A 24299-nucleotide genomic window follows, 5' to 3' on the forward strand; every position below is an offset into this window, starting at 1 on the left:
ATGCTCCCCACTCCAGTCTCCGTTGCTGTTTTTCAGAGGAATCCCTCTATTCCCACTGCTTTCATGGGGAAAGGGGCTATGGAGGAGTGGGGACTGCACCTGAAATTCTGCCTAGTCTGCAGAGGGACTGTCCTAGAAATGGAATTTCAGAGGAGGCTCTGGCTCTCACATTAGGAGGCTGCTGCTTTGCAGGGAGATTTCTCCCTTTTGATAAGGGACTCTCATAGGAAAGGGCCCAAAACACTTTCCCTAACTCTCCATAGAATCCCAGACTGGTTTGGGTTGGAAGGGACCTCAAGACCATCTCATTCCAACCCCCTGCCATGGGCAGGACCACTTCCCACCAGCCCAGGCTGCTGCTGTCCCATTTCCCTGTCATCCCTCTCTTGTGCACACCACATCCTGGTACAGCCCAGATGCTCCAAACAGACCCAGTTATAATGCAAGTTTCTAACTGGGAAGAGAACTTGAAAGCCAATTTCTAGGCAAATTTCTCCCCTCAGAGCCAAGCAGCTGCATAATTCTGCACCTGAGAAGTCACACCCTCATTCTCCAGCTCTTATCTCTTGGCACTTCAGCCACACAGGTCTGTTCACTGCCTCAACCGGAGTCCAAGCTCTTCAGAGCACCGAGTGTCTTCCTGCCTTTTAGCACTGAGGGATGTTCTTTACAATAAAATCTTCTCTGTGAGCCCTTTTAATTACTCCTTACAGCATCTCTTACTTCCCTGTGGCAGTGGGACAAAAGCCACCAAACACTGCTGGCTGCTGGCTCTGCTTTCCTGGTGCTGAGCTGACACAGAGCCAAGAACTGAACTTCTGAGCTGGTTCTTTTCTCACACATCACAAGCCCTGTGTGTCCCAGCTTTCCTCATGCCCACTCCTGATATCCCACAACCAGCCCCTCTGTCAAGAACTGCATTTCTGAGCTGTTTCTTTTCTCACACAGCACAACCCCTCTGTGCTCCAGCTATCTCCATGCCCACTCCTGATGTCCCAAACGTGGGGCTGGGGTAGAGGTGCCTCACCGAGCTGGGTGTCAGGCCCATGTTTGCCTCGATGTAGGTCTCTGTCTTTGGCTCCACAGCAAGTTCAGCCTCCAGGATCTTCTCCACGGGCATGTCCTCGTTGGCGCTGCTCGTGGACTCCACCTCGTTCTCGTTGCGGTCCTTGCCCCGCTGCCTCTCCTCCTGCACGGCTGCAGGTGACACAGCAGGGACACAGTCAGTGGCAGTGGCACCCCCAGGCCCCACAGGTGGCCATGAAACCCCAAAGCATCCCACAGGATCAGCCCACCCCCTCTGATGTCTGTTCCCAGTGTGGCCAGACTGGGATATCCCAGGGAATGTGAGGTTTGGGGAGCAGCCCCAGCCTGGGAAATCAGATCAAAGTGTGGAGCAGGGAGAGGGATGATCCTGCCTGGGAAAAGCCCTTCTCTGCAGAGAGACAGGTCTTGGAAATTAAAAGGTTAAAGACAAACAGACAAAGGAAAGCACCACAAAAGAAGCAACATTTCGAGTAATGGCATGGGGGAAGGGATAGAATCAAGGAATCCTAAAGAAAAGACAAACAGGTCAGTTTAAAGCAGAAATGCAGAGTTCAGCCTCTCTGAGGCTGGCAGTGCTGAATTTCCCTGGATGCCATGTCCTGGCCCAGCTCCCGTGGGACAGGAGCTCCATGCAAACCTCTATGCTGCCTTTGGCTCGGGGCAAGCCCCAAACAGACAGGAGAGACCTGTCCCAAATCCTGTGGGGTGGGAATGATCTCGCCAGCAGCCTGTCACATGCTGATGAGTTATGTCTGAGCAGCTCCAAGATGAAAAACACTTATTAGATGCTAATAACATTATTATTATTATTATTATTATTATTATTATTATTAATGACCTCCCCTGGAAACCTGCACACACTCTTCCTACCCCTGGAAAGCAGCTTTGTGCAGTTGCAGTGGGAAGTCTCTCCATCATCTTGTCACAGATCCTAAATCCCACCATTTTCCATACACCACTGTTTCCCACAGCACATTTCCAAGCCATTTATTTATTGACAATTACCCCAGCACTCCCTCCCTGCTGCATTTGAAGCTGGTTCTGGGATGTTCAATGAGAGCAGCAGGGACACAGGTATTGTTTGGGAGAAACCAGAGCTGTCTGTAACACAACGAGGCTTTTCAGACCATCAGTGGGACCAGCTCTATGCCAAGTGCAAAACCAAACCCTACAATACGAAACTCGAGGAAAATAAAATAAAATAAAATAAAATAAAATAAAATAAAATAAAATAAAATAAAATAAAATAAAATAAAATAAAATAAAATAAAATAAAATAAAATAATAAAATAAACCCCAGGAAATTGAGACACAGACTAAAGGAGCTCTCTCTGGCTGTTGATCCCATTAACCCAGCTCCTGGGGCTGATTCCCAGAGCTTCCCCTCCCTTCCCTCAGCGTTGCTTTTTGTTCAGCAGAGCTCAGACTCTTCCACGTGAAAGCTGTTATGCAAAAAGGCAAGAGGTTCCTTTCTGCAAACTCCTCTGGGCTGCAGAGGCTCCCCAGGACCACCAACATTGTCTGGGCTGCCAGAGCCAGGTAAACTCACATTTGTGTCGTGGCTTTTGTCCATGTGGTGTGGATTCTTCTTTTTCAAGCCATCATAAAACCCTGCTTTAATTTCACCCCTCCAGCCCTACTCCTGCTTCTGCAATCATTAGAAAGAGGGAAGTTTTTGCTTAATGCCAAGCCTTCTTCAGCAGCACAGATGCACCAAGATTCCTCTGGGCACATTAGAGGAGATGAAACACCTACTAAATAACACAAGAGCCTGAGAGAAAAGCAAGCCCTCAACAAATGGGATCTTATAAAAAGACTTAAATGCCACAGTGCTGATGGAGATTCACAGCAGCTCTCAAGCTGGGATCACTGGGGTCACTCCACCACGGTGTTAACCCCAAAACCACATCCTCATGCCGGACACTGGGATTTGTGGCAGAGCATTGCAGAGGTCTGGGCAGACAGGGGCAACTTCAAGCCTTCAATCTGCAAATCTCAACCTCATCAGGGCCACATTCCTGGCCTGAGGAGTCAAGACACACTTCAGGGGTTTAGGAGAGGATCTCCCAGGGCACGTGGACAGCACTTGCCTGTGATCTGAACCCAGCTGATACAAGAGACAGATGGGCAGAGATCACAGACACCTCAGGAGTTCTTCCTATTGATCCGAGCTCAGAGCTGCTGCAGCCGAAAATCAGAGCTGCAGCTCCCTGCAGAGCTGGGCAGGGGACAGCTGAGTCACCCCAGCTCAGCCCCAGCCCAGCTGGCTGCCAGCAGCAGTGGCACCCTGGGCAGAGCAGATGGCACAGTCCCACCCAGCAGCCAAAGATAAACCCAGCCCTCACCAGGGAGTGTTATCTGCTCTGCTACACCCGTGCTGCCCAGCCCAGGCAGCCTGCTCTGACGGCAGGAGAAATGTGGAATCACTTCAGCATCGCCCCCAAGCATCCATCATCCATCCATCCATCCATCCATCATCCATCCATCCATCATCCATCATCCATCATCCATCCATCCATCCATCCATCCATCCATCATCCATCCATCATCCATCATCCATCATCCATCCATCCATCATCCATCCATCCATCATCCATCCATCCATCCATCATCCATCATCCATCCATCCATCCATCCATCCATCATCCATCCATCCATCCATCATCCATCCATCCATCCATCCATCATCCATCCATCCATCCATCCATCCATCCATCATCCATCCATCCATCATCCATCCATCATCCATCATCCATCCATCATCCATCCATCCATCCATCATCCATCCATCCATCATCCATCATCCATCATCCATCCATCCATCCATCCCTCCATCCATCCATCCATCATCCATCCATCCATCCATCCATCATCCATCCATCCATCATCCATCATCCATCATCCATCCATCATCCATCATCCATCCCTCCATCCATCCATCATCCATCCCTCCATCCATCCATCATCCATCCATCCATCCATCCATCATCCATCCATCCATCCATCATCCATCATCCATCATCCATCCATCCATCATCCATCATCCATCATCCATCCATCATCCATCCATCCATCCATCATCCATCCATCATCCATCATCCATCCCTCCATCCATCCATCATCCATCCATCCATCCATCATCCATCCATCCATCCATCCCTCCATCCATCCATCATCCATCCATCATCCATCCATCCATCCATCATTCATCCATCATCCATCATTCATCCATCCATCCATCCATCCATCCATCCCTCCATCCATCCATCATCCATCCATCATCCATCCATCCATCCATCATCCATCCATCCATCCATCCATCATCCATCCATCCATCATCCATCCATCCATCATCCATCCATCCATCCATCCATCATTCATCCATCCATCCATCATTCATCCATCCATCCATCATCCATCCATCCATCATCCATCCATCCATCATCCATCCATCCATCCATCCATCCATCATCCATCCATCCATCCATCCATCCATCCATCCATCCATCCATCATCCATCCATCCATCCATCATCCATCCATCCATCCATCCATCCCATTACCTCCTCCCCGTTCTCTCCACAGCACCTGGATTCTGTGAACACACCTGTCCCCCCCTTGGGGATGATGCAGGACACCTGCCCACCCTGGGATGGATGCAGATTTCGGGGATGCCTGCCAGGCTGCTGCCTCAGTTGCTGATCTTTTTTTCTTCCCTACAGGCAGCTCCAGGAATGAAGTGGGCACAGCTTCATTCCTCATGTGTGCACCAGAATTCCTCCTGCAGCAGCTCTGTGTGCCTTGGGGTACACAAAAACTCCCCAGCCATAATCACCTTGCTGTTACCTCACCCTTCCAGGTGTGGCACTCCCAGAATCCCTCTTCAGCATCCAGTGAGTTCCAACCTCATGTCTCCTCTTTCCCAATTCCAGATCCACCCTGAAGCACCCAGGAGCTCCAGGGCTGGAGAGCCCAACATGTTGTCCTGAAAGGTGCAAGGATTTGCAGCTGGAACTCCACACTCGTGGATTCTCTGGGTTCCAAGACTTGGACTTCCCTGCATGTGCTGCCATCCTGGCTTCAGAAGCTCAGCAGAGCTGAGAAGACATCCAAGGAGCAGGGAGAAGTGTCCCAGAGCTGCCAGACACTCACAGTCAGGTTTTTAGGAGAGTCCTCTTGTGCCCAATCTCTACAGGCACCAGCCCAGTGGAAAACATCTGGATTTCCTGGCACCAGCATTTCCCTGGAGCTGCTGAGGACCTGACAAGCTGTTGCTCCTTAGCAGAGGTGCTGAGGGACACGTTACCATGCCAGGAAAAGAAATGGGGACTGCGTTCCTTGAGATGTAGGAAAAAACCAACACATAAAATAGATGGAAGGAAAGAAGGACAAGTGGGGGTTTTACCCATGAAATCAGGGAAAATCCCCAGCAGTGAGCAGACCCCTCACCAGGCAGACCTAGGACCTCATCCCTGGAGTCCACTCCCCACTCCCACTGGGGATTAGTCAAATAAACCATGGTGGAGATGACAAAAATACATTTTTGGATGGATTAAGTCTGGGAACTGAGTTTCTTTGTGGGTTTGGTTTTTAATTTATATTTCTAGGAAGAGAAACATCAAGGTGGCAGCTTGTCTGGTAACACCAAAATGGCAATAACCTAGCTCTTCTCAGCTTCCCAAAAACGCTGATTTTTCTTGTTCCTGAGGGTGGCACAGCTTTTGATCAACAGCATGGATGTATCCACCTCAAGTGCAGGAGCTGAGGCAGGAATTTGGCTTGCTGCATCCCAGAAACCCCTCTCCTGCAAGGCAGAGCAGTCCCAAGCTGTGGCCACTCTGTTTCCAGAGCTGAGCCCTCTCCCTCATGCTGATGGCTGTGCCAATGCTTTTATTTTTCTTCAAGGAGACTCGGATGGATGAGAGCTTTTCCAGGCTGGCTTTTCTGAACATAAGGGAAGTATTTGAACCTTGCAATCCACTTGAGAAGAAAAAAGATGCAGTCTGAGAGCTCAGAGAGGCAGCCCCACCTCCTCCAGCTATGTCTGAGCCAAGGCAAGGACAGAAGCCTGTGTTTTCCATGGCACCTGATGAGGAGCCTCTCCTGTTATTCTGCCTGATTTGGTCTGTACTTGCCTCAGGCCAATTGCTGTCATGTTTCATCTTGAGCTTCTCCAGCCCATCTGCACTTCCCCAGGCCATGGTACAGCAAGACATGGAGCCCCATGTGTCCAAGCCACTCCTCGGTGACCTCTCGTGTCTTTAAAATCCAAAATGTCTCGTCCTGTGGATTGCAGATGAGCCCCAGCTATCCAAGCCCAAGGGCTGATGTGCCAAAATTCCAGATCCATCCTCTGTAGGTGTCCACATCACACTGGACACCTCAGCTTTGCTCATGGGGCAGCAGCTGATGGCTAAAAAACAGGTTTGAGTCCATTGCAAAGTGCTACCCAAACCAGTCAGGGTGGCCACGCTCATGGGCACTGCACTTCTGCACCAGAGGAATGTCAGTGGAGAGAGGAAGAGGCACAAAGAAAAAGGATTTTCCACAGAGAAATGGTGTTTCTGAGAGGGCAGGAGCAGCACGGGTTTGTTTGTTTGTTTGTTTGCTGGGAGAGACCTGGAGCCTACAGCAGCTCCAGTGACACCCACCCAGTGTCAATACAGAACTTTTTGGGCATGAAAACCCATCCCTCCAGGAGCAGCAGGGTGGGGGTTGTTACTTTCCATGGGAAAAGGATAATTCACTGCCCCAAAAAATGGGTTTTTCTCAGGGAGACAGACCCAGCATCTTGAGAGCACAGGGGGAAGGCACCAAAGCTCAGCCCAGAAAGCCCCAAACCTTCTCATTTTTAGTATTCCCCCATCCTGCAGGTGGGTAGCAGGTTATTTATGAGGTGCTGGGTGGGGGTTATTGGGGATTTCTGTTTTTCTCCCACTGGAATTTATTGGGCTCTGCTGCCTTTCATGAAGCCATGTCTTTGGTGTGTATCATCAGCATTTTGAAGCATTTATGCCCCAGGTACCTGTTTATATCCAAAATGCCAAGACAGCTGAGGAAACAAATTCAGACAGTGTTTCTTCTGCCTTGCTTTCCTGTGTCACCTTTTTTTTTTCAGAGGTGCAGACTTCTGCTGCTGTAAACAACCTCAAAAGCTGTGACACATGAAGTAAATGTTTTTTTTTTTCACCAACATTTTCAACTGAACACTGTAATTTTTTTAAGGGATGCAAAATACCGTTGTGATAATTAAAAAGTGTAACCTGAGAGTGTTAAAAAGTGGATTGAAACCTTTGCATGCAGTTAGTTCACAAGAGGAACAGCCCTGGAAAACAACAGCAAAAAATCTCTAGCTCACTTCACTGTCTGGACACTGAAGTATAAACAAACAGCAACAAAAGGAGAGAAAACCATAAACCAAACCCATTTTCTCAACCTAAGAGCACCCTTAAAAACAACAACAACAAAAAACCAAACCCAGCATCATTTAACCAGCTGGTTTAAAGAGCAGCACTTTAAAAGGATATAAGAAACAAGCTCATTAAGCTGGAAGACATTTTCCATTCCAAAATTACTCCTAAAAATAACTGTGCTCTTGAACTCTGCCCCTTTACTAGGCTGTGGCCACTTGCCTGCTTTCACATTCACTCTGACAGTGGGGTGGAAACCTGAATTCCTGCTCTTTCTCCCCAGATTCCTCAGGCTCCTGAGGGATGGTCCAGGAGCTGGGATGGCCCAAACTCCAGGGGGATGCAGAGCCATGGCAGGGGATCAGGCACAAGTGACTCCACGTGGGAATCTCCAGTCCCTCTGCACTAAGTGACCGAGCAGCTCCCTGGAGACATGGGAAGGTCTCCAGGCTGTAGAGATGCTGCAAGTCCAACCCTCCCCAGGCTGAACCCCCCAGCTTGGCAACTGAGAGGGGGGGAAAACCATCCCACAAACATGGGAAGAGGAAGAATGAACTCAGGCTGTGAAGTTTAACAAAGTCCTGAAGTCAGGGAGCAGGCATGCAGCTGGACAGATGTCCTGGCCGCTCCAAATCTCGGCACACTGGACCTGCACCTGGATTTAGGAATAACTTTGGGATCAGCCGCACAGCCTGAGCTGCAGGTGCTGCAGGAGAGCAGCTCTCCGCTCTCCAGATGGGCTCCAGGCTGCACCAACATCCACTTCACCCAGCTGGCACCACACCCCAGCCTGCAGCCCGGCACGTGGGAGCCCTGCTGCCAGCCTGGGCAGCCAGCAGGTCCTGCAGAGCCGGGCTGCCTCCCCCGAGGAGCCCCTCACGTCCGGGGGAAGGCTCTGGGAGCCAGTTCCCAAGGGCTGCTCCCTGCGAGGCAGCCAAGGGAGCCTGGGAAAGGGCTCCTCGCTGCTATTTCCTGCTCCCTGTGCGATCCCGAGGGCTGCCAGCACTGCTGGGGCAGCATCCCATCCCATCCCATCCCATCCCATCCCATCCCATCCCATCCCATCCCATCCCATCCCATCCCATCCCATCCCATCCCATCCCATCCCATGGGACACCCTGAGTTGCACCACGCTCCCCCAAGTCTCCCCATCCCAAGCCCCCCAGTGTTTACTCCCAGCTCTTCACAAGACCTCTGCCTCCCTGATTCCAAGGCAGTTTGCATTTTTTTCCCTTTGGAACCCAAGGCTGCTGATGTACAGACACCTCAGACCCCAGTGAGGAACAGATCCAGCAGGGAGAGTTCAGCTCCTGGATGCAAAGAGCCACCCCCACAATAATAATCCCTGCATTAGTCAGGATCCCTGATGGTAATCTTAATTTTGTTGACTATCTGGTATTTAGTGGGAGACAGAGTGCAACAAACCAAAGCTTTACGCAGCTGGCAGAAATTCATAGGGGAAAAAAAATGTTCCCAATTGCTTATTTATTATGACTGCAGTATTTCAGAGAGCGTGAGGCTCATTCAGTGTGAATGTCAGGATCTCCCTGACGTGTTTCTAACAGGGAACAGCCAGAAGACAGGCACACAGCAGGAGGAATCCTCTGCTCCTGCAGGCTTTTCCAACTTTAAGCCAAGGTTTGTAGCCCTGAAGGATCCCTGTCCCCCCAGCTGCTGCTTCTGCCCTGGCTGGGCTCCTCTGGGTCTGCTCTTGGCACGTTCAGAGACCCCTCAGCTGCTGGGATCAAACCCTTCCAAACCTCCATCAGGTTGATTTTACATCTCTAATCCAACTTCTCACCCTTTCCTTTTACCCTCTTTAAACTGAGCACAACCTTGGCTCTCACTCCTCCTCCCAGCATCACCCTGCAGGTCTCAGCATTGCTCCCCACCCCAGCCCTGCTCTCACCACAGCTCCAGCACTCACTTTAGAGGATTTTCCACTACATCCCAGGACCTCTGGGATACAGGGGAGATACTTCCCAGCAGGAATCTATAAATTAAGTCTCCAGAGCAGGATGTTTCTTAGGGAAATGAGGCCCATAACCCAGGCTCTGTTATTTAAAAGATACAAGAGTTTATGCTGGAGGACAAAAAGCCAGCTGTGTTGTGAGTATTTAGGCAAAAGGAATTAGCAATGCAGGATTTAGCCTGAAACTCTTCATCAAATTAGAGGTGGAAGCAGGAATGGTGTAAGGACAATTCCAGTCAGCTGGGATGGGTGCAATGGGAAGAGACCCTTTTTTGACAAATCAGGTGGATATCACACGTGAAACTCAAGAGCTGCTCAAAAAGAGCTCTGCAAGATCCAACTTCTGACTTTCAGCTTTGGGACAACTGAAGCATTTCTGTGAGACACTGAATTTTTAGGTTTGTAACAAGAGACAAGGGAGTAATTCCAGCTTTCCCTACATGGAGATTATTCCTAAATCATCTGATGATGACTGTCAAATCACCAGTTCCTGCCCTTCCCCAGCGCTGCCCTCTCCAGATCCATCAGCACTGCCTGAGCACACTCCTGGAGTTACCAAGATCCCATCTGTCACACTTTTAAATAACTGTCAGATCATTATGAATTCATTTGCTATTCATTGTGATAACGTTAATCAAGATGAATTAATAGAGTCCTCACACTGTACGTGCTCCCTGGGGACTTCCACCACCATTTAGAAATTAATTAATGGACCTGTAATTTTTAGCGTGCTGCCCATGCAATCACCGCTAACGGCAGGCATGGAGCAGGTACCTGCTCAGAGGGTGGCAGAGATCCAGCATTCCTGCTGCTCTTCCCAGCCCTACACACCTTGTTCTGGGGGGCTGGAAGGTAACTGGCTCTGCAGCAACCTGTGGAAGGTTCTGGATGCAGTGCCAAGGGAAGGGGATGCTCTGTATTTCTCCCGCTGGACACACAGCAGAATTCTTGGCTTCTTTTCTGGTCATCTGAGTCTCCCATGGCTCAGGTTTTGGATCAGATTTTCCTCATCCCGCTGAACATCTCCCATGGGATCCAGTATTCCCCACTGCTCTGCACCCAGGGCAATGCCAGCCCCCACTCGTGCACTGCCCTGAATGCCTCAATCTGTCCATTTAATGCTCTGCTGGGGCAGCCACATTTGTTCTGAGCACTGAAGGGTTAAGCTCAGCAGGGCCAAGGAGAGCCCCTGGGTGCCCTGGTAATCCCCCCACACCTCCAGCACAGACAGCTGTGACACTTGGTGACTTTGGTCCCCAGGTAATCCCAAAAAACTGAGCGTGGCATGGCTTGCCCAACACTCAGAGCAGCTCCAGCACTGCCACGTTTAATCAGTGCTCCAGACAGGGCTAAGTGCTGCTCAAAGGCTCCCAGGCTGGAGCTGTGGGCTAAGGCCAGAGCAGGGCTGGCTTTATCAGCCTGTCAGGGAGGCAAGTGTGGCTCTGAAGATGTAAGGGGAGAAAGCAGCACAGAACTGGGGTCACTCTCACGTCATGTCTGCTAAAAGCCTGTTCTGCCAGCAGATTAGAACAGACACAGTCAGCATTTCAAAAGATCATTTAAAAGAGGCATTGCCAGGGACATTTAGATCCTAAATTTAAATTCCAGTAGGAGAAGAGCTATCTTAAAGAGACCGAATTGCTTTCTTCTTCCCAATGAAGAAAAAAAATGCAGCCTTGGTGAGGGCCTGGCACACGATGCCCAGAGAAGCTGTGACTGCCTCACCCCTGGAAGTGTCCAAGACCAAGCTGGAGTAGAAAACATCCCTACCCATCACCTAAGTCTGGGACTCAGTGCTGCTCCAGAGAACACAACACCCTCCGGATACGGCGCGAAACCAAAACACGAACGAGATTTTTACCACCTTGGCAAGGCTGACCCTGCTTCTTGGCACCCACCAAGCTGCCTGCAGCACCCGTGGGTGCCCTGGCCAGGCCAGGCTTTACCTTCTCTCTTCATGCCCATGGCCAGACACTTCTGGTAGCGGCAGTACTGGCAGCGGTTGCGCTGGCGTTTGTCGATCAGGCAGTCCTTGTTGTCCCGGCACGTGTAGGTCAGGTCCTTCCTCACCGTGCGCTTGAAGAAGCCTTTGCAGCCCTCACAGCTGTAAACCCCGTAATGTTTACCTGTGGAAAGGGTGAAACTCGGGTTTAAAGGTGGTTTCAGGTCACTTCTTTGCCAGCAGCTCTTCCCGGGGGCTCTCCCCGCCAAGTTTGGTGGGAGCAAAGAGAAACCTCCAAGAGTTTTTTTGGAGCTGGAGAAGTGTGGTTTGGCTTCCATGGAATCAGGAAGCCATCCATGGGTCATATCCTGCCTTACATCCAGGGAAAGGCCATTTCTGGGCTGTGCAGCAGGGGTGGGGCAGTGCAGCAGTGGAACAGGGCGCTCCCCTGTACCCCTGGGAGCTCTCTGAACGCCCCAGAGCAGACCCAGCCTGCTCTGTACCCTGTGCCCACCCTCCACTTCCAGCCTGGAGCACAGAAAGGGTCCCAAAGGGCTCACAAACCAGGCAACTAAAGCTCTTCTGGGACAGGAGGCTTTTAGAAAATCAGGAGAATAAAGGGAACGAGCACATCTTTTATCTCCCCCAGGAGTGGAGAAACTCCACGTCAAGAGCATCTTTTTATGTGTGACAGTACCAGTACACCCCCTGAGGCCTTGTTTGCCAGAAAGGTGAGGATGTGACCCCACTGCTAAACAGAGCTGGGGTCTCCTGGCTCAGCTCTTCACTCCCTGCTCTGAGGCACAGGCAGGTCCTGTCCCAAAGGAGAGCTGCTAGCATTCCCCATGCCAGGAGCCAATGCCAAAGGAGCCAGGGAGCCAGTGCCAACTCTGCCAGGGCACCCACAGCCCGAGCCCACTGCCCTGAGCCCCTCCCAGGGCAGGTGCCAGCCTCACCTGAAGATCTGTCCCCACAGATGGCACATATGTGCTTGGTGAAGGAAGCCATCGTTCCTGAGGGATGTGCTGGCACTTTGAGGACTCCATTGAGCCCCAGGGGTGGCTTGATGTCTTCTGTGCTGGTGACGGAGTTCATGGGCGAGTTGAGCTGTGGAGGGACAAGCACAAGGCTCAGCTGGGACTGGGGACATGGGGCTGTGTCACACACAGGACACGAGGGACAAGCAGGGGACAAGTTTCTAGTGAGGAGCATCACTGAACCAAGAGGATTTGGGCACAGGAACCCTCAGCCCAAAGGCACAACACTCATCTGCCCTGGCACGGGAGCTGGGGTGGCTCTGAGCTGGCAGCAGGGTGACACAAGGGGCAGGACATGGCCAGACCCCCGAGCACCCTGCAGGGCTGACCCTGCCCATCCAAGAAGGATGTTTTTCCGTGATTTAATTGGAAAGCAAGTTCCTCCTGCACTGCCCCAGCACAGCCCCCACAGCCAGGGGTCAGCGGCCACCCCGTTTCACAGCAGAACAGGACACAGGGAAGATCTGCAGTGGTGGCTCGTGGGAGAGCTGCTGGCTGGGAGCAAGCCCTTGCATGGATGACGAAGGCCAGGACACTCTTGTTTAGCTCTGCAGTTTACAGATATCCCTTCAGCATTATCGCTCCAAAGGAAAGCTCCATGGCAAATAAACACATCCCAGATGCAACAGGGCCTGGATTCCAGAGCTGGAGTGGGTGGGACATGTCCCTGCAACTCCCAAATGTCTCTCCATCCTTCCCTTGGCCCCCAACAAGCAGAGACTTGGGTGGAACTGGTGCTGGCACCACGGCAGTGCTGTGGAGTCAAGGGTTGCTGGGCTGTTACGCCCCTGTGTGCAAAGGGAAACTGAGGCACAGAGCTGTAAGATGGACCCATCTTGGTAAGGAGACAAGCTCACCCCATCCAGGAAAGTCTGGGGGTGATGGGGGACCTGGACTTGGCCAGCACTGACACAGAGCTGGCTGGGACCACTCTGGGTGTTCCCAAGGCAATCAGCCTGCCAGGGATTGTCACAGAGCCACCATCTCTGCCAGCTCCAAACCCAGGATGGACACAAATCTGTGCCCCAGTTTGTTGCCTTTCTCTAATAGAGATCCTCAGCAACTGCACTCGTCACAAATTAATTCAAGGAAGTCCCGGGGCTTGTGATCTGTCAATTGGAGCAGCACAGCCACTCCTCTGGCTTTCAAGTCTCCAGGCTGGTGGGGAATATTTGGCAGGCAGGTGAATGACAGCCACACAACAGAGCCAGGTAAAGCCACCCTGGAGAAATGGGATGGATCTGCCTCCCTGTGCCACCCTGCCTGTGCCAGCTGATGAATCAAAGGCAGCTGGGACCTGGTGCCACGCAGGCATGCACTCCTGGCTTTAGCTGCTGTTTGACAGAGCAGAGAGGGGAGGGAGGAGCAGGTCCCCAGGCACGAGAGCACCTCTTTTTGAGTCCCACATGATCTCTGTGCTGCCTTGGGAGCAGGGGTTGCCAAGTCAGGGTGACCTGCCCCAGGAACTCCTCCCAGAGCCCATTTCTGGGAAGTGGAGCCAATTCCCAGGTGCAGCTGGTGGCCATGGCTCGTGTCACGCTGCATCCCTGCCTCAGCTTCACCACCACTTTCCCCAGCCCCAGCAGCCCACCCAAGCAGCCCCCTGAAAACCCTGGGGGCATGATGGGCAGAGCGAAACCCACCCAGGAGGGTGGGGGTCCCACCAACCTCCTCAGCCGGGAGAATCAGCTGCTCAAAGCTGAGTCAGCCCTGGGCTGGGGAGGGGAAAGTCATCAGTTCCTCTCCCAGCACCGGCCCCAAACCTCAGCAGAGACACCCTGGGCTTCCCACACCACCCTGGCGCCTGCCCCAGCCCTTCCACTCCGGGAGCACGTGCAGGGAGGGGACAGAGGAGGGGACAGCAGCCTTGACACAGCACTTCTGCTGTGGGACAGCACGGCTCCAGCTCACCAGTGAGCCCAGACACGGCAGGAACCAGGGCTCTGCTTCCCCAGTGCCACCAGCACCTCTCAGCTCCTTCCCATCCCTCTCCAGCTCATCGCACCCCAGACTGAATCCTGGCCCTGGTGGCAAGCAGAGCTTTATTCCTCCTCCCATCCCAAAAAACATCTCAACCCTTCCCCGATCCCCCAGTCACCCTTACAAAGAGCATTGTGCAAAGGCAGACGGTGGCTCTGGAAAAGCCTAATCCCACGTCTGATCTCTCCCCAGCCGCCCCCGGGCATCCCGAGCTGCTGCCAGCGATGCCTGGGGCAGCTGCTCCACACAGCCCTGCAAACTGCATGCAAAGTCCTTCCCCGCTGAAAATCCTGAGCGTCTTTCCCCCTGTTTTCCCAACAATTTTAGGTAAGAGGGTTTAAGTAATGTGTGAAATCCCGGAGCTGTTGGTCTGCCCTCCCAGGCTGGCTGGGACCCTGCTCACCACTGCGAGCTCCCCTCATTCCTGGGCCAGCTCAGCACCAGCATCACCCTCCCATGGATGCTGGGATCCCCTGGTAGGATCCCTGCCCCGATTTTGGGAAAGATCCTGGGGAACTCCTAGTGCTGGAGGGAGGGCGCTGGGAGCATCCTCCAGCACTAAGGGCTGCAGAACCACATGGGGTGGGGTGAGCCCCCTGTTTTTTTTGGGAGCCAGGCAGCTCCATCCCATCCTGGTGGAGCTGGGGCAGAGGGGACCCACCCTGGGGAGCTCGTCCACAGCCTGCCCTTCTGCTCTGCTGCCTCTCCAGAGGCGACAAGGCGTGGCCTGATGGCAAGTGGCATCTGCCATCTGATGCAAACCACCTTCCATCAGTGCCATCCCCGCCCGGCCACGGGGGTCACACGCCTCATTACCCCGGAGCTCTGCCGGCCAGGGCAGGGGGGCTGCGCTCCCCGCAGAGCATCGGCCTCGCTGCCCCCTTCTCCTCCTCCTCCTCCTCCTCCTCCTCCTCCGCCCAGGTAGGCGCCTCTGCCCGCTGCAGGGACAGGGACCTAATGTGGCCAGACAGGGAACAGATGGCAGAAGCCATTAGGCTGAAGCCCTCTGAAGCGTCACCCCCGGGAAAAACACTTAAGACAAGTCCCTGAACAAAGGACAGGTTCTCCAAGGGCTGGAACCACCAAGGGCTGGAACCACCAAGGGCTGGAACCACCAAGAGCTGGAACCACCAGGGTTGGAGTCACTGAGGGCTGGAGTCACCAGGGTTGGAGTCACCAGAGCTGAAGCCACTTGGGCTGGAGCCACAAAGGCTGGAACCATCAAGAGCTGAGCCACCAGTGCTGGAGCCACCAGGGTTGGAGACACCAAGGCTGGAGCCACCAGGGCTGGAGCCACCAGGGCTGGAGCCAGCTCGCTCCCAGCACCATCCCACCACTCTCACTTCCCCTTCTGCCCCGGAGCTCTGCTCCGTTTCGGTTCCCCCGCTCGTCACTCTCAAACTGCACCTTACAATCGCCCCTTCCCTGCCATCTCCTCGGCTTGTGGCTCCCCCCAGGGTTGCCTCACATCCCCCTTCCCACTCCCACTTTGGTGCTGGGGCTGCTGATTTCACCCCGGCTGCCCTTTCCCAGGCACAGTTTCAGTTCCTCTTCCCTCGGCCGTGGCGTGGGAGGGGACATGTCCACCCTGCTGCTCTCCAGCAGTGGGAAGTGGCGTGCAGGTCCCTGCACATCTTAGGGGGTCACAGCCTGAATCCTGCATGGCAGGAGCTCATCCAGAGGCAAATCTTATTCCTTTCTGACCAGCACAGGGATGCTGGATGCTGGGGAAGCCGTCTGCAGGTCCCCAGGGACAGCAGCCAGCACAACCCCACGTAGTAATAAGCCCTGTTATCTCTGGGAATAAACCAGGCCAATATTTAAAAATAAAGGTGCTGGCAGGTGCTTGAGTCCCAGAGAGGCCCTGGAATAAATAAACCCTTAGCGAATGGCAGGTGGTGGCCAATTCCTTAATCTGCCCTTTTACTAAACATATCCCGTGCGAGCAGCCAGCAACAGGTGGCAGGGGCTGGCCAGCACCCCGATCTGGCTATTTTTAAAAAGAGCTTATCTCACCCTGCTTGGAGGGGTTTTTACATAATCTTCAGCCACTGAAGGCCAGTCCTTGCCCTGTGAGGAGAAAGGGGCAGCAGGCACAGGACCCCTGGGTTTGTACAAGTGACAGGATAAGGGGAAACGGCCTCGGGCTGTGCTAGCAGAGGTTGAGATTGGCTGAATTATTTGGGATAATTCCTTCGTTGAAAGGGTTGTCAGGCTGTACAGGGGAATGGTGGAATCACCATCCCTGGAAGTGTGAAAGGTGTGTGAGTGTGGCACTTGGGGACATGGGTTTGTGGTGGACTTGGATTATCTTAGAGGGTTTTTCCAACCAAAACAATTCCACGATTCTATGGGGACCACGGGCTGGCCCTGGATGGGATGTGCTGCTTCTCAGGAAGGAGAAGAATCCCAGACAGTCCTAGGGTGGCTCTGGCTCCTGCCACAGCCACACCAACCCCCAGGTGACCCAGGTGTGGTCACTACTCCCCTTCCACCCCAACCCTGGGGACAACAGGCGATGGCCAGCTGTGCTCCAGCTGTGCTGGTCTCTACAGCCCACCCAGGACAGCCCCCCAAAGGAGCAGGATGCCTCCAGCTTAGTTTCCCCCTCATTCTTCTGCTTTTTACCTCCCCTTGGTGCCCGCCCGGATGAGGAACCCCCAGGGGTGACTCGTCCTTGCCCAAACAGGCAGAGCAGGGTCCCCCCTCAGCTCTGTCCCCTTACCTGCGGGCTGCTGGTGCCGAATCCCAGGCTGGGCGTGGAGGGGACAGACATCGAGTGTGGGCCCATGGGGGAGCTGATGACAGAGAAGGGGGGTCCCATGCCATTGATGGGCGAGCTCAGGGTGCTGATGGGCGAGTGCAGCTGGCCCGGAGAGCCCAGCGAGGAACCGATGCCCGGCCCGATGGACGGGTGCAAGGACGGGGTGGCCATGGGCCCCCGGCTCGTGGGGGAGTTCAGGGATGTGGAATTCACTTGGTTCGAGAAATCTGGAAGAGAAGGAGGAGAGGAGAGGGGTTGAGTCACCCATGTCCCCAAAAATTCCTGGTGCAGCTCCATCTTTCCAATCACCTTCTTCTGGAGTATCTGTGGCACAGGCTGAGAGCATTTCCACCTCCTTAAGAGAATTTCCCAGGCATTGGAGCCCTCCTCCACCTCCCTGGCACAGCTCTAAGCTCTGCCAAGGTGTAGGAACGAAGGACTTTTGAACAACAAATTAATGTGATTAATATAGAAGTTGATTTATTGTTTACCTTATACTTTGCTTATATATTTTTAAAACCACTGTTTACGCAATTACGTATTATTTGATTGGTGGTTTTATTTTGCTTACGTGTTTTGTACGTACTTTGTAGGAAATACAATTGATTACAATTTAGTGTTTTATTGTTTATTTTTGTCTTGGTTTTTCTAATTGTGGCATTCTGTTTTTTAGCTTATTTATTTTAAATTTAGTACAGTTTATGTTTTAGTAGTCTTGACGAATTTTAGAGTGTTTGATAAAGCACTGAAAACCAGCTAAGAACAGCTCAGCTGGTGCACTTGGTATAAAACTATGGCTTAAAACACTATTCAAACACATTGCTACACCAGGGGCTCAGCATCACTGCTCCAGCTGATTCCCTCCTGCTCCAGGATAATTTGGATTTATCACCGGGCCAGGCTGTGCGTGGGGAGCAGGGAGAGCAGCAGACTGTGCATCACCCATGTGAGATGTGTGTCCATTCACAGGGAATGCTGCGTGTTCAGAGGTTGGATTTGAGCCTTTTGGAGGTCTTTTCCAACCTAAGTGGCTCGGTGATTCTGGAACGCTCGAGCTGTGTGCAAGGGGAGCAGGAGCTCTGCAGGGCTGTGTCTGCCTGTCCTGGGGGAGCAGAGCAGGGGGGGCGGGAAGGGGGGGCTTATAAATAGACTCCAGTTCTCCCAAGAGGAGACATGGAGCCATTCCTGGCACATTTCCTCCTCATCCTGTCACGTTGCTTGCAAAACAATCCCCAGCGAGGAAGGGGCTGGCTCTGGTCCCCAGGGAGGGGCGGGTGGAAGGTGGAGGGGATTGGGCAGCACGGGCAGGGCTTCCCCCAAAACCCACCCAGACCCCCCCCAGCTCCAGGGACACCAGGGATCCAGAGTCAGGGATGCACCAGCACGGCCACTTGGGTGCTCATGGTGGGCCTGCAGACCCCAGAGTGAGCTAAAGTCTGGAAAATCCTGTCTCCAGTCACCTGCACATGTCAGGATCACCTGTGCCCCCAGGATTTTGGAGCAATTAGCACATGAATGTCACACGGTGGGAAACACTGAATCCACAGCAGCCCAGCCCCAGCAACCTTCCCTGGAGATCCCTGATCCTGGTGGGGAAACCCCAGCAGGAGAAAGAGAAGGTTCAGCAAGGCAGCAACGCTGCTCTCACCAAGACGTGGAACCAGCATCCCACTGCTGCTTCCACAGTGCCATCACTGGCCCCAGAATCCCACTGCTGCACCCAGAACCCCATCACTGCAACCAGAGCCTCATTTATGCAACCAGAATCCCACTGCTGCCCCCAGCATCCCACTGCTGTCCCCAGAATCCCATCACCACATCCAGAGTTCCATTTATGCCTCCAAAATCCCAATGCTGCCCCCAGAATCCCATCACTACATCCAGAGTTCCATTACCATCTCCAGAACCCCACTGTTGCCCCCAGAATCCCTTTGCTGCCCCCAGAATCCCATCACTGCATCCACAGTCTCATCATTGCAACCAGAATCCCAATTCTGCATCCAGAGTCCCATTTATGTCTCCAGCACCCCACTGCTGCCCCCAGAACCCCATTACCACCTCTAGAATCCCACTGCTGCCCCCAGAACCCCATTACCACCTCTAGAATCCCACTGCTGCCCCCAGAACCCCATTACCACCTCTAGAATCCCACTGCTGCCCCCAGAACCCCATTACCACCTCTAGAATCCCACTGCTGCCCCCAGAATCCCACTGCTGCCTCCAGCACCCCACAGCTGCCCCCAGAACCCCCAGGACCCCAGCTCTGACCCCAGCACCCCAAAGGCATCCCTGTCCCTGTCCTGGCCAGGATCTCACAGGATGTTGACACGGACCAAGCGCCGGCCACCACGTCACCCGTGGGTCAGTGACGTGAGAGAGGCACAACAGGAACCCCAGGAAATTCCTGGAGGATTCCAGGGCTGCTCCTGGGGTTTAGCACTTCCCAGCTCTTTGGTTTTGGGATCTTTAAAGGGCTGGGAGAGCAGCAGGGTCCCTGAGAGCCCCCGGTGCCATCCAGGAGCTTGTTCTGGAGCAGGACCCCAAAAACACCCACGGGGTGATGGAGGGACACCTTCCAAGGATGCAGCAGATCCAGGGAACCAGGGCCTTGACCCGTGCAACGGGAAGACAGCAGAGCACAGTCCTTCCTTTGAAAAGATCCGGAATATTTAAGGCAGGAGAGGTCACAGGAGGGTCACTGGCCACCAGCCCACACCTCCTCCAGCACATCAGAAAGCAAAGCACGTGTGGGGCCGGCACCTCTCCCAAAATCCCAAAATTCCTGGGCACCTCAGGAGCTCCTTGCACATCCCAGGTCAGCACATCAGCTCCCCTCACCCACCCTGCTCCCACATTAATGCCAGCACCCAGCAAGGAACTGGGAGGTAAAACCAAAAAGGGTGGGAGAGGAGAGGGATAATCCTGTGTAGAAGGGATTTGGGAAGGCACAGGCACATTTGGGTGTGTTTACACCCAAACCCCTCGGCCACACACTTGGAAATCTGAACCAGACCAGGACTCTTGCAGAGCATCAGGACTCAAAAGTTCCAAGCAACTTCTTGGACACTGGGAGGTTTCCACTCCTCATCCAAACACTCCCTGCTCCAAAACCCCGCTGGGAGAGCGGCAGCGATGGGAAACATTTACATCCAGCAAGCAAATATGGTTTTTATAAACCTAGCAAAGTCAAGAGTCCACTCGAAGCAACTCAGCCCAGATGCTGCCAGTCCCTGGCTGGAGGGAACTGGAGTTTGGGGATAACAGAACCTGAGAGATGGGCATCAGGAGTGGGCTATGAGGAGTCTGCCCTCCTCCCCATCACAGGTGTCCTAAAGGACCCTTGACTGTGAAAAAAATGCTACCAAAAAAAAAAAATATTTTAAAAAAGAAAAAATCCTTGAACTGAGGAAATATCCTTAATAGGCACAAATAAACTCCTGAACTGATGAGCACCACTTGGACTGCAGCAAACAGGGGAAGCATTCCCCCAAAGCATTTTCAGCTCAAGCAGTGTGAGACTGTTCCTTCTCCTCGAGGAGTTCTGCCATTTAAAGCTGCTGTGTGTGACTATCTCTTGACCAAAATAAACTCTGTGCCTGTTTCTAAATTAAAAAAAAAAAAAAAGGAAAAAAAAAAAGTTCTGAAAGCATTTCCCTTCTGTCACACCCATCAACTGCAGCTATTTTCTGTGTGTGTCCTTTGTTTTAGCACAACGACCTCTGTCTATCCCCGAGGATGCCCCATGGCAGTTGGGAGATCAGAAACCAGAGCTCGTCAGCAGCTGAAGAATTTGCAGTGAAGCTCTTTTTCTTCCTCCAAACTACGGGCCTGCCAGCCACAGGGTTTGGATGGGAACTTTTTCCCAAGGAATATGACATTTAGGGCAGGGCCACATGATCCATGTGCAAGGGATGGCTGCAGGGAGCCCTGTGAGTGCTCCCACACCAGGAATCATCCCCTGGACACCAGAGCCAGCATGGGAACCCGAGTTTGGTGTTTCTGGTGCTCATCCCCTTCCCTCAGCAGATCCCTGCCTTCCCAACGTCTCTTTGGGATGGATTCACACCTCAAAGAGGTTTTTTAGCAGCAGCAGCCACCAAAACCAGACACTGATGGCACAAGAAGGGCACGGACTGATGTCACTTCACTGAAGTCACACAGTCAGTGCTGGAACAGATCCTGGCAGTTCCAAAATCCAGCCTAGCATCTCAACTGCTGCATCACCCTTCCCTCAGACAGCACTCTCCTGGCATTATCATAACCAAAATTAGAACAAAAATATTATCACTCATTTTCAATAAGGGGAAAAGAAAAAATCTTCCTAAAACATTTGTACCCAATACCCATAGGCAACTCCACTGCTATTTTGGTTATTTTGCTATTTTCCCATCCCCTTAGCATTCAGCACAAAGCTCCAGCTTGGACCAGCCGACTCCCATGGCTGGATTAACCCCAGATGGGCAGGACAGACCCTCCAGGACCACCCGGAATGCCACCAGCCCTTGCCACCCTTGCCTGTGGCATTTTGTCACCCAGTGTCACTCCAAGTGCTGCTGTCTGGCCAGGGCACGTCTGCAGCAGCTGAAGCAGCTTTTGCTGATCCAGCACTATCACCAAGGGTTGTGATTTTAACAGTTCTAGACCACAAAATGTCCCAGAGCAGAAACAATTCCAACATGCAGAGACACTTCTTTATTTTTTCTTTTTTTTTTTCCCAGGATAGCTCATTTGTAGTGGAATAAAGTGTACCAGCATAAGCTTTCACCAGAATAATCTTCATTTATGCCTAAGAGGCTTTGCCAGTAAAACTACAGTGACCTAGCTCTGCTGCAAAACCTTTTCTGGCATATCCTGGGAGTTTACTCAGCAGCTTGGTGGCTCAGCATTCAGATCTGAGAGAGGGGAAGTTAAAAAAAAAAAAAAAAACCAAACCAACATATTTGAAGGTACAGACTCCTTAGCTGTGTTTTTGTGCAGCTGAGGAGAGCTGCTCACCTAAGGTACAACCCACAGCCAAGCCACTGGGATCAGAGGGGTTTGCAGAACCCCAGGCAGGGCTCCAGGAGCTGTCACTGTAGGAGCAGCCCAAGAGCCTGTCCCTGACACCAGCTGAGATTTACAAAGTCACTCACAACCCCCTGCTTCCGCTTCTCTTTTTCTTTTTTTTTTTTTTTTTTCCTCAGCACCTCTTCCTCCTTAATCAGAAAGCAAATCAACTCTGGGTATTAAACAGCAGGAAACCCTAAATTTGGGCTGCCACTCCCTTCCTTAAGTCAGCTCTTGGTGTTAAGGCTTTGCAGGGCTGGGCTGGGAGGGGAGAAGGAGCAGCAGCACAGATCAGGCTTCTGCCACCATCATCATCATCATCATCCTCCTCCTCCTCCTCCTACTCCTTCTCCTCCCTCCAGCATCACTTTTGGGGTACCCAGGCTCCAAATCCTCACCCCCAAATGCACATGGATCAGTTAAGGCAGCACCCCACGCTCCTTCTCCAGGGACTCTACACCAAAATGAACTCAGCAGTGAAAACCCGTGTCCTTTTGTTTTCATTCTTCAAAAGCAGCTCGGGAATCTCATGTGCTTTCCAGACAAGGAACCTCAAATGATGGTTTCCTTTTCTCTCACCTTCCCCACAGCAAACCAGGGGATGAGTGGCAAACAGCAGGAGAACAACAGGATCGGGGCAGGACAGTGACTTGCATGTGAAAATTGCCATGGTAATGCTGTGACCACAAGAGGTCAGGTCCTCACTTTTGTCCTGATCACAAACTCGGGAGATGAATTTAAATAGCCCCTGGCCTACAATCTTGAGTAAGTTTGCTCTCAGTTTCATAGCTGGGAACTGAAGGGAGGATGGAGCAAGAGCTGCCTCTTCACGCGGTGGACCTGAGTGTGCAGTGTGCTTGTTATCCCCAAAACTCACCCACTGAGCCAAGAAACAAGCAGATCCTGCGGCAAATCCAAGCAAATTTAGGTGCAAATTTAAAGCACTTTGCCCAGTGAGGACAGGCAATTGATCCCCTCAAACCACCTGGGTTCCAAGCACACAGGGAATCCCTGGCAATGGATCCCAAGGTGTGAGGGTGCAGCTGTGTTTTATCCATAAATCCCTCCTGAGCATCTTTTCCTCAGCTACAGGCAAAGGGATGTAGGACCACGGGAATGAAGCATGGTCAAGAGTGTTGAGTAGCTCTGATTTCACCAAAAAGTAACTGGAATTGATTTTTCTTTCTATATTTCTGGGCTTGAGCACAAAGACAAGCCTGAGAACATCCCTCTGAGATCCCCCCAAACCCTGCACATGGGGCAGCACACAGAAATCTGTCTTTCTGCAGGCATTTCAAGACCACCACGTGCAGTTCCTCCTCTGGAACCTGCTCTGAGATTTGGGAGAGTTTTTCCAGCCACACTCAGAATCTTCCTCAGGTGATGCTGTGGTGGTTTCAAGCTGCTCGAGGACCGTGAGAAACTCCAGTTTCAGCTGCAAATCTGCACAGGGTGGGTTCCTCGTCCCAGCAGGTTTCACTTTGACCAAACTAAAACCTCAAAGCCACAGAGTTTCTCACCTCTGGCTCCGTGCTCTCCCCAAAACCTTCCCGCAGCAGCACTCAGCACCTCTGCTGAACCCAGCCAGCAGCAGAGGTGCTTTTTGGGGTTTCAGTGCAACAGCAGGGCTTTTCCTTGGCTGGAGGAATTCCACAGCATCCCTCTGCCTGCTGCCAGCATTTCACTGATGGTTTGATGTGCTCTGGCGTGAGATTACAGCACCCACGAGCGGTTTTTCCACAGCCTCTCCCTCCCCAGCCAGAAATTCACTCAGGGAGCCTCTGCCCTCTTCCCACAAGGCAGAGGGGAAGCCCAAACCTTGCAGCAGCATCCCCGTCCCACAGCTGGGTCACCTCTGTCTCTGCAGCTCCAACACCTCTTCTTCCTCTCTGTCCTGTTTTGAAAGTCCCACTTTTTGGCAATCTGGCTCAAAGCACCATGGGGTGCTTTTGGGAGACACTCACCCCATCACCCGGTGGGTGCCCAGGGGTCTGGAGACCCCCCCACCACAGGACCACACCAAAAATGGGATGGCTGTTCCTGATGTTTCAGAGCTGCCATGGAGGAGGCGGCACCTGGGCATGCCAGGGCTGGCCAGGTGT

General features: G+C 52.6%; 1 protein-coding gene across 1 annotated transcript in view; it reads right to left on the reverse strand.

Moving 5' to 3' along the window:
* The window catches only part of RXRA (retinoid X receptor alpha), a 30583-nt gene extending 13246 nt beyond the window's left edge, over positions 1–17337 (reverse strand). Inside the window, exons 1-4 of the mRNA XM_062505451.1 lie at positions 17113–17337; positions 12327–12477; positions 11375–11554; positions 1028–1197 (exon numbers count right to left, since the gene is read on the reverse strand). Coding sequence (XP_062361435.1) covers positions 1028–1197; positions 11375–11554; positions 12327–12477; positions 17113–17322 — 711 coding nt within the window. The 5' untranslated portion in view covers positions 17323–17337. The remainder of the gene's footprint in view (positions 1–1027; positions 1198–11374; positions 11555–12326; positions 12478–17112) is intronic.
* Between the last annotated feature and the right edge of the window lie 6962 nt (positions 17338–24299).

This window comes from Cinclus cinclus, chromosome 19, assembly GCF_963662255.1.
Source record: "Cinclus cinclus chromosome 19, bCinCin1.1, whole genome shotgun sequence".
NCBI classification, from domain to species: Eukaryota; Metazoa; Chordata; class Aves; order Passeriformes; family Cinclidae; genus Cinclus; species Cinclus cinclus.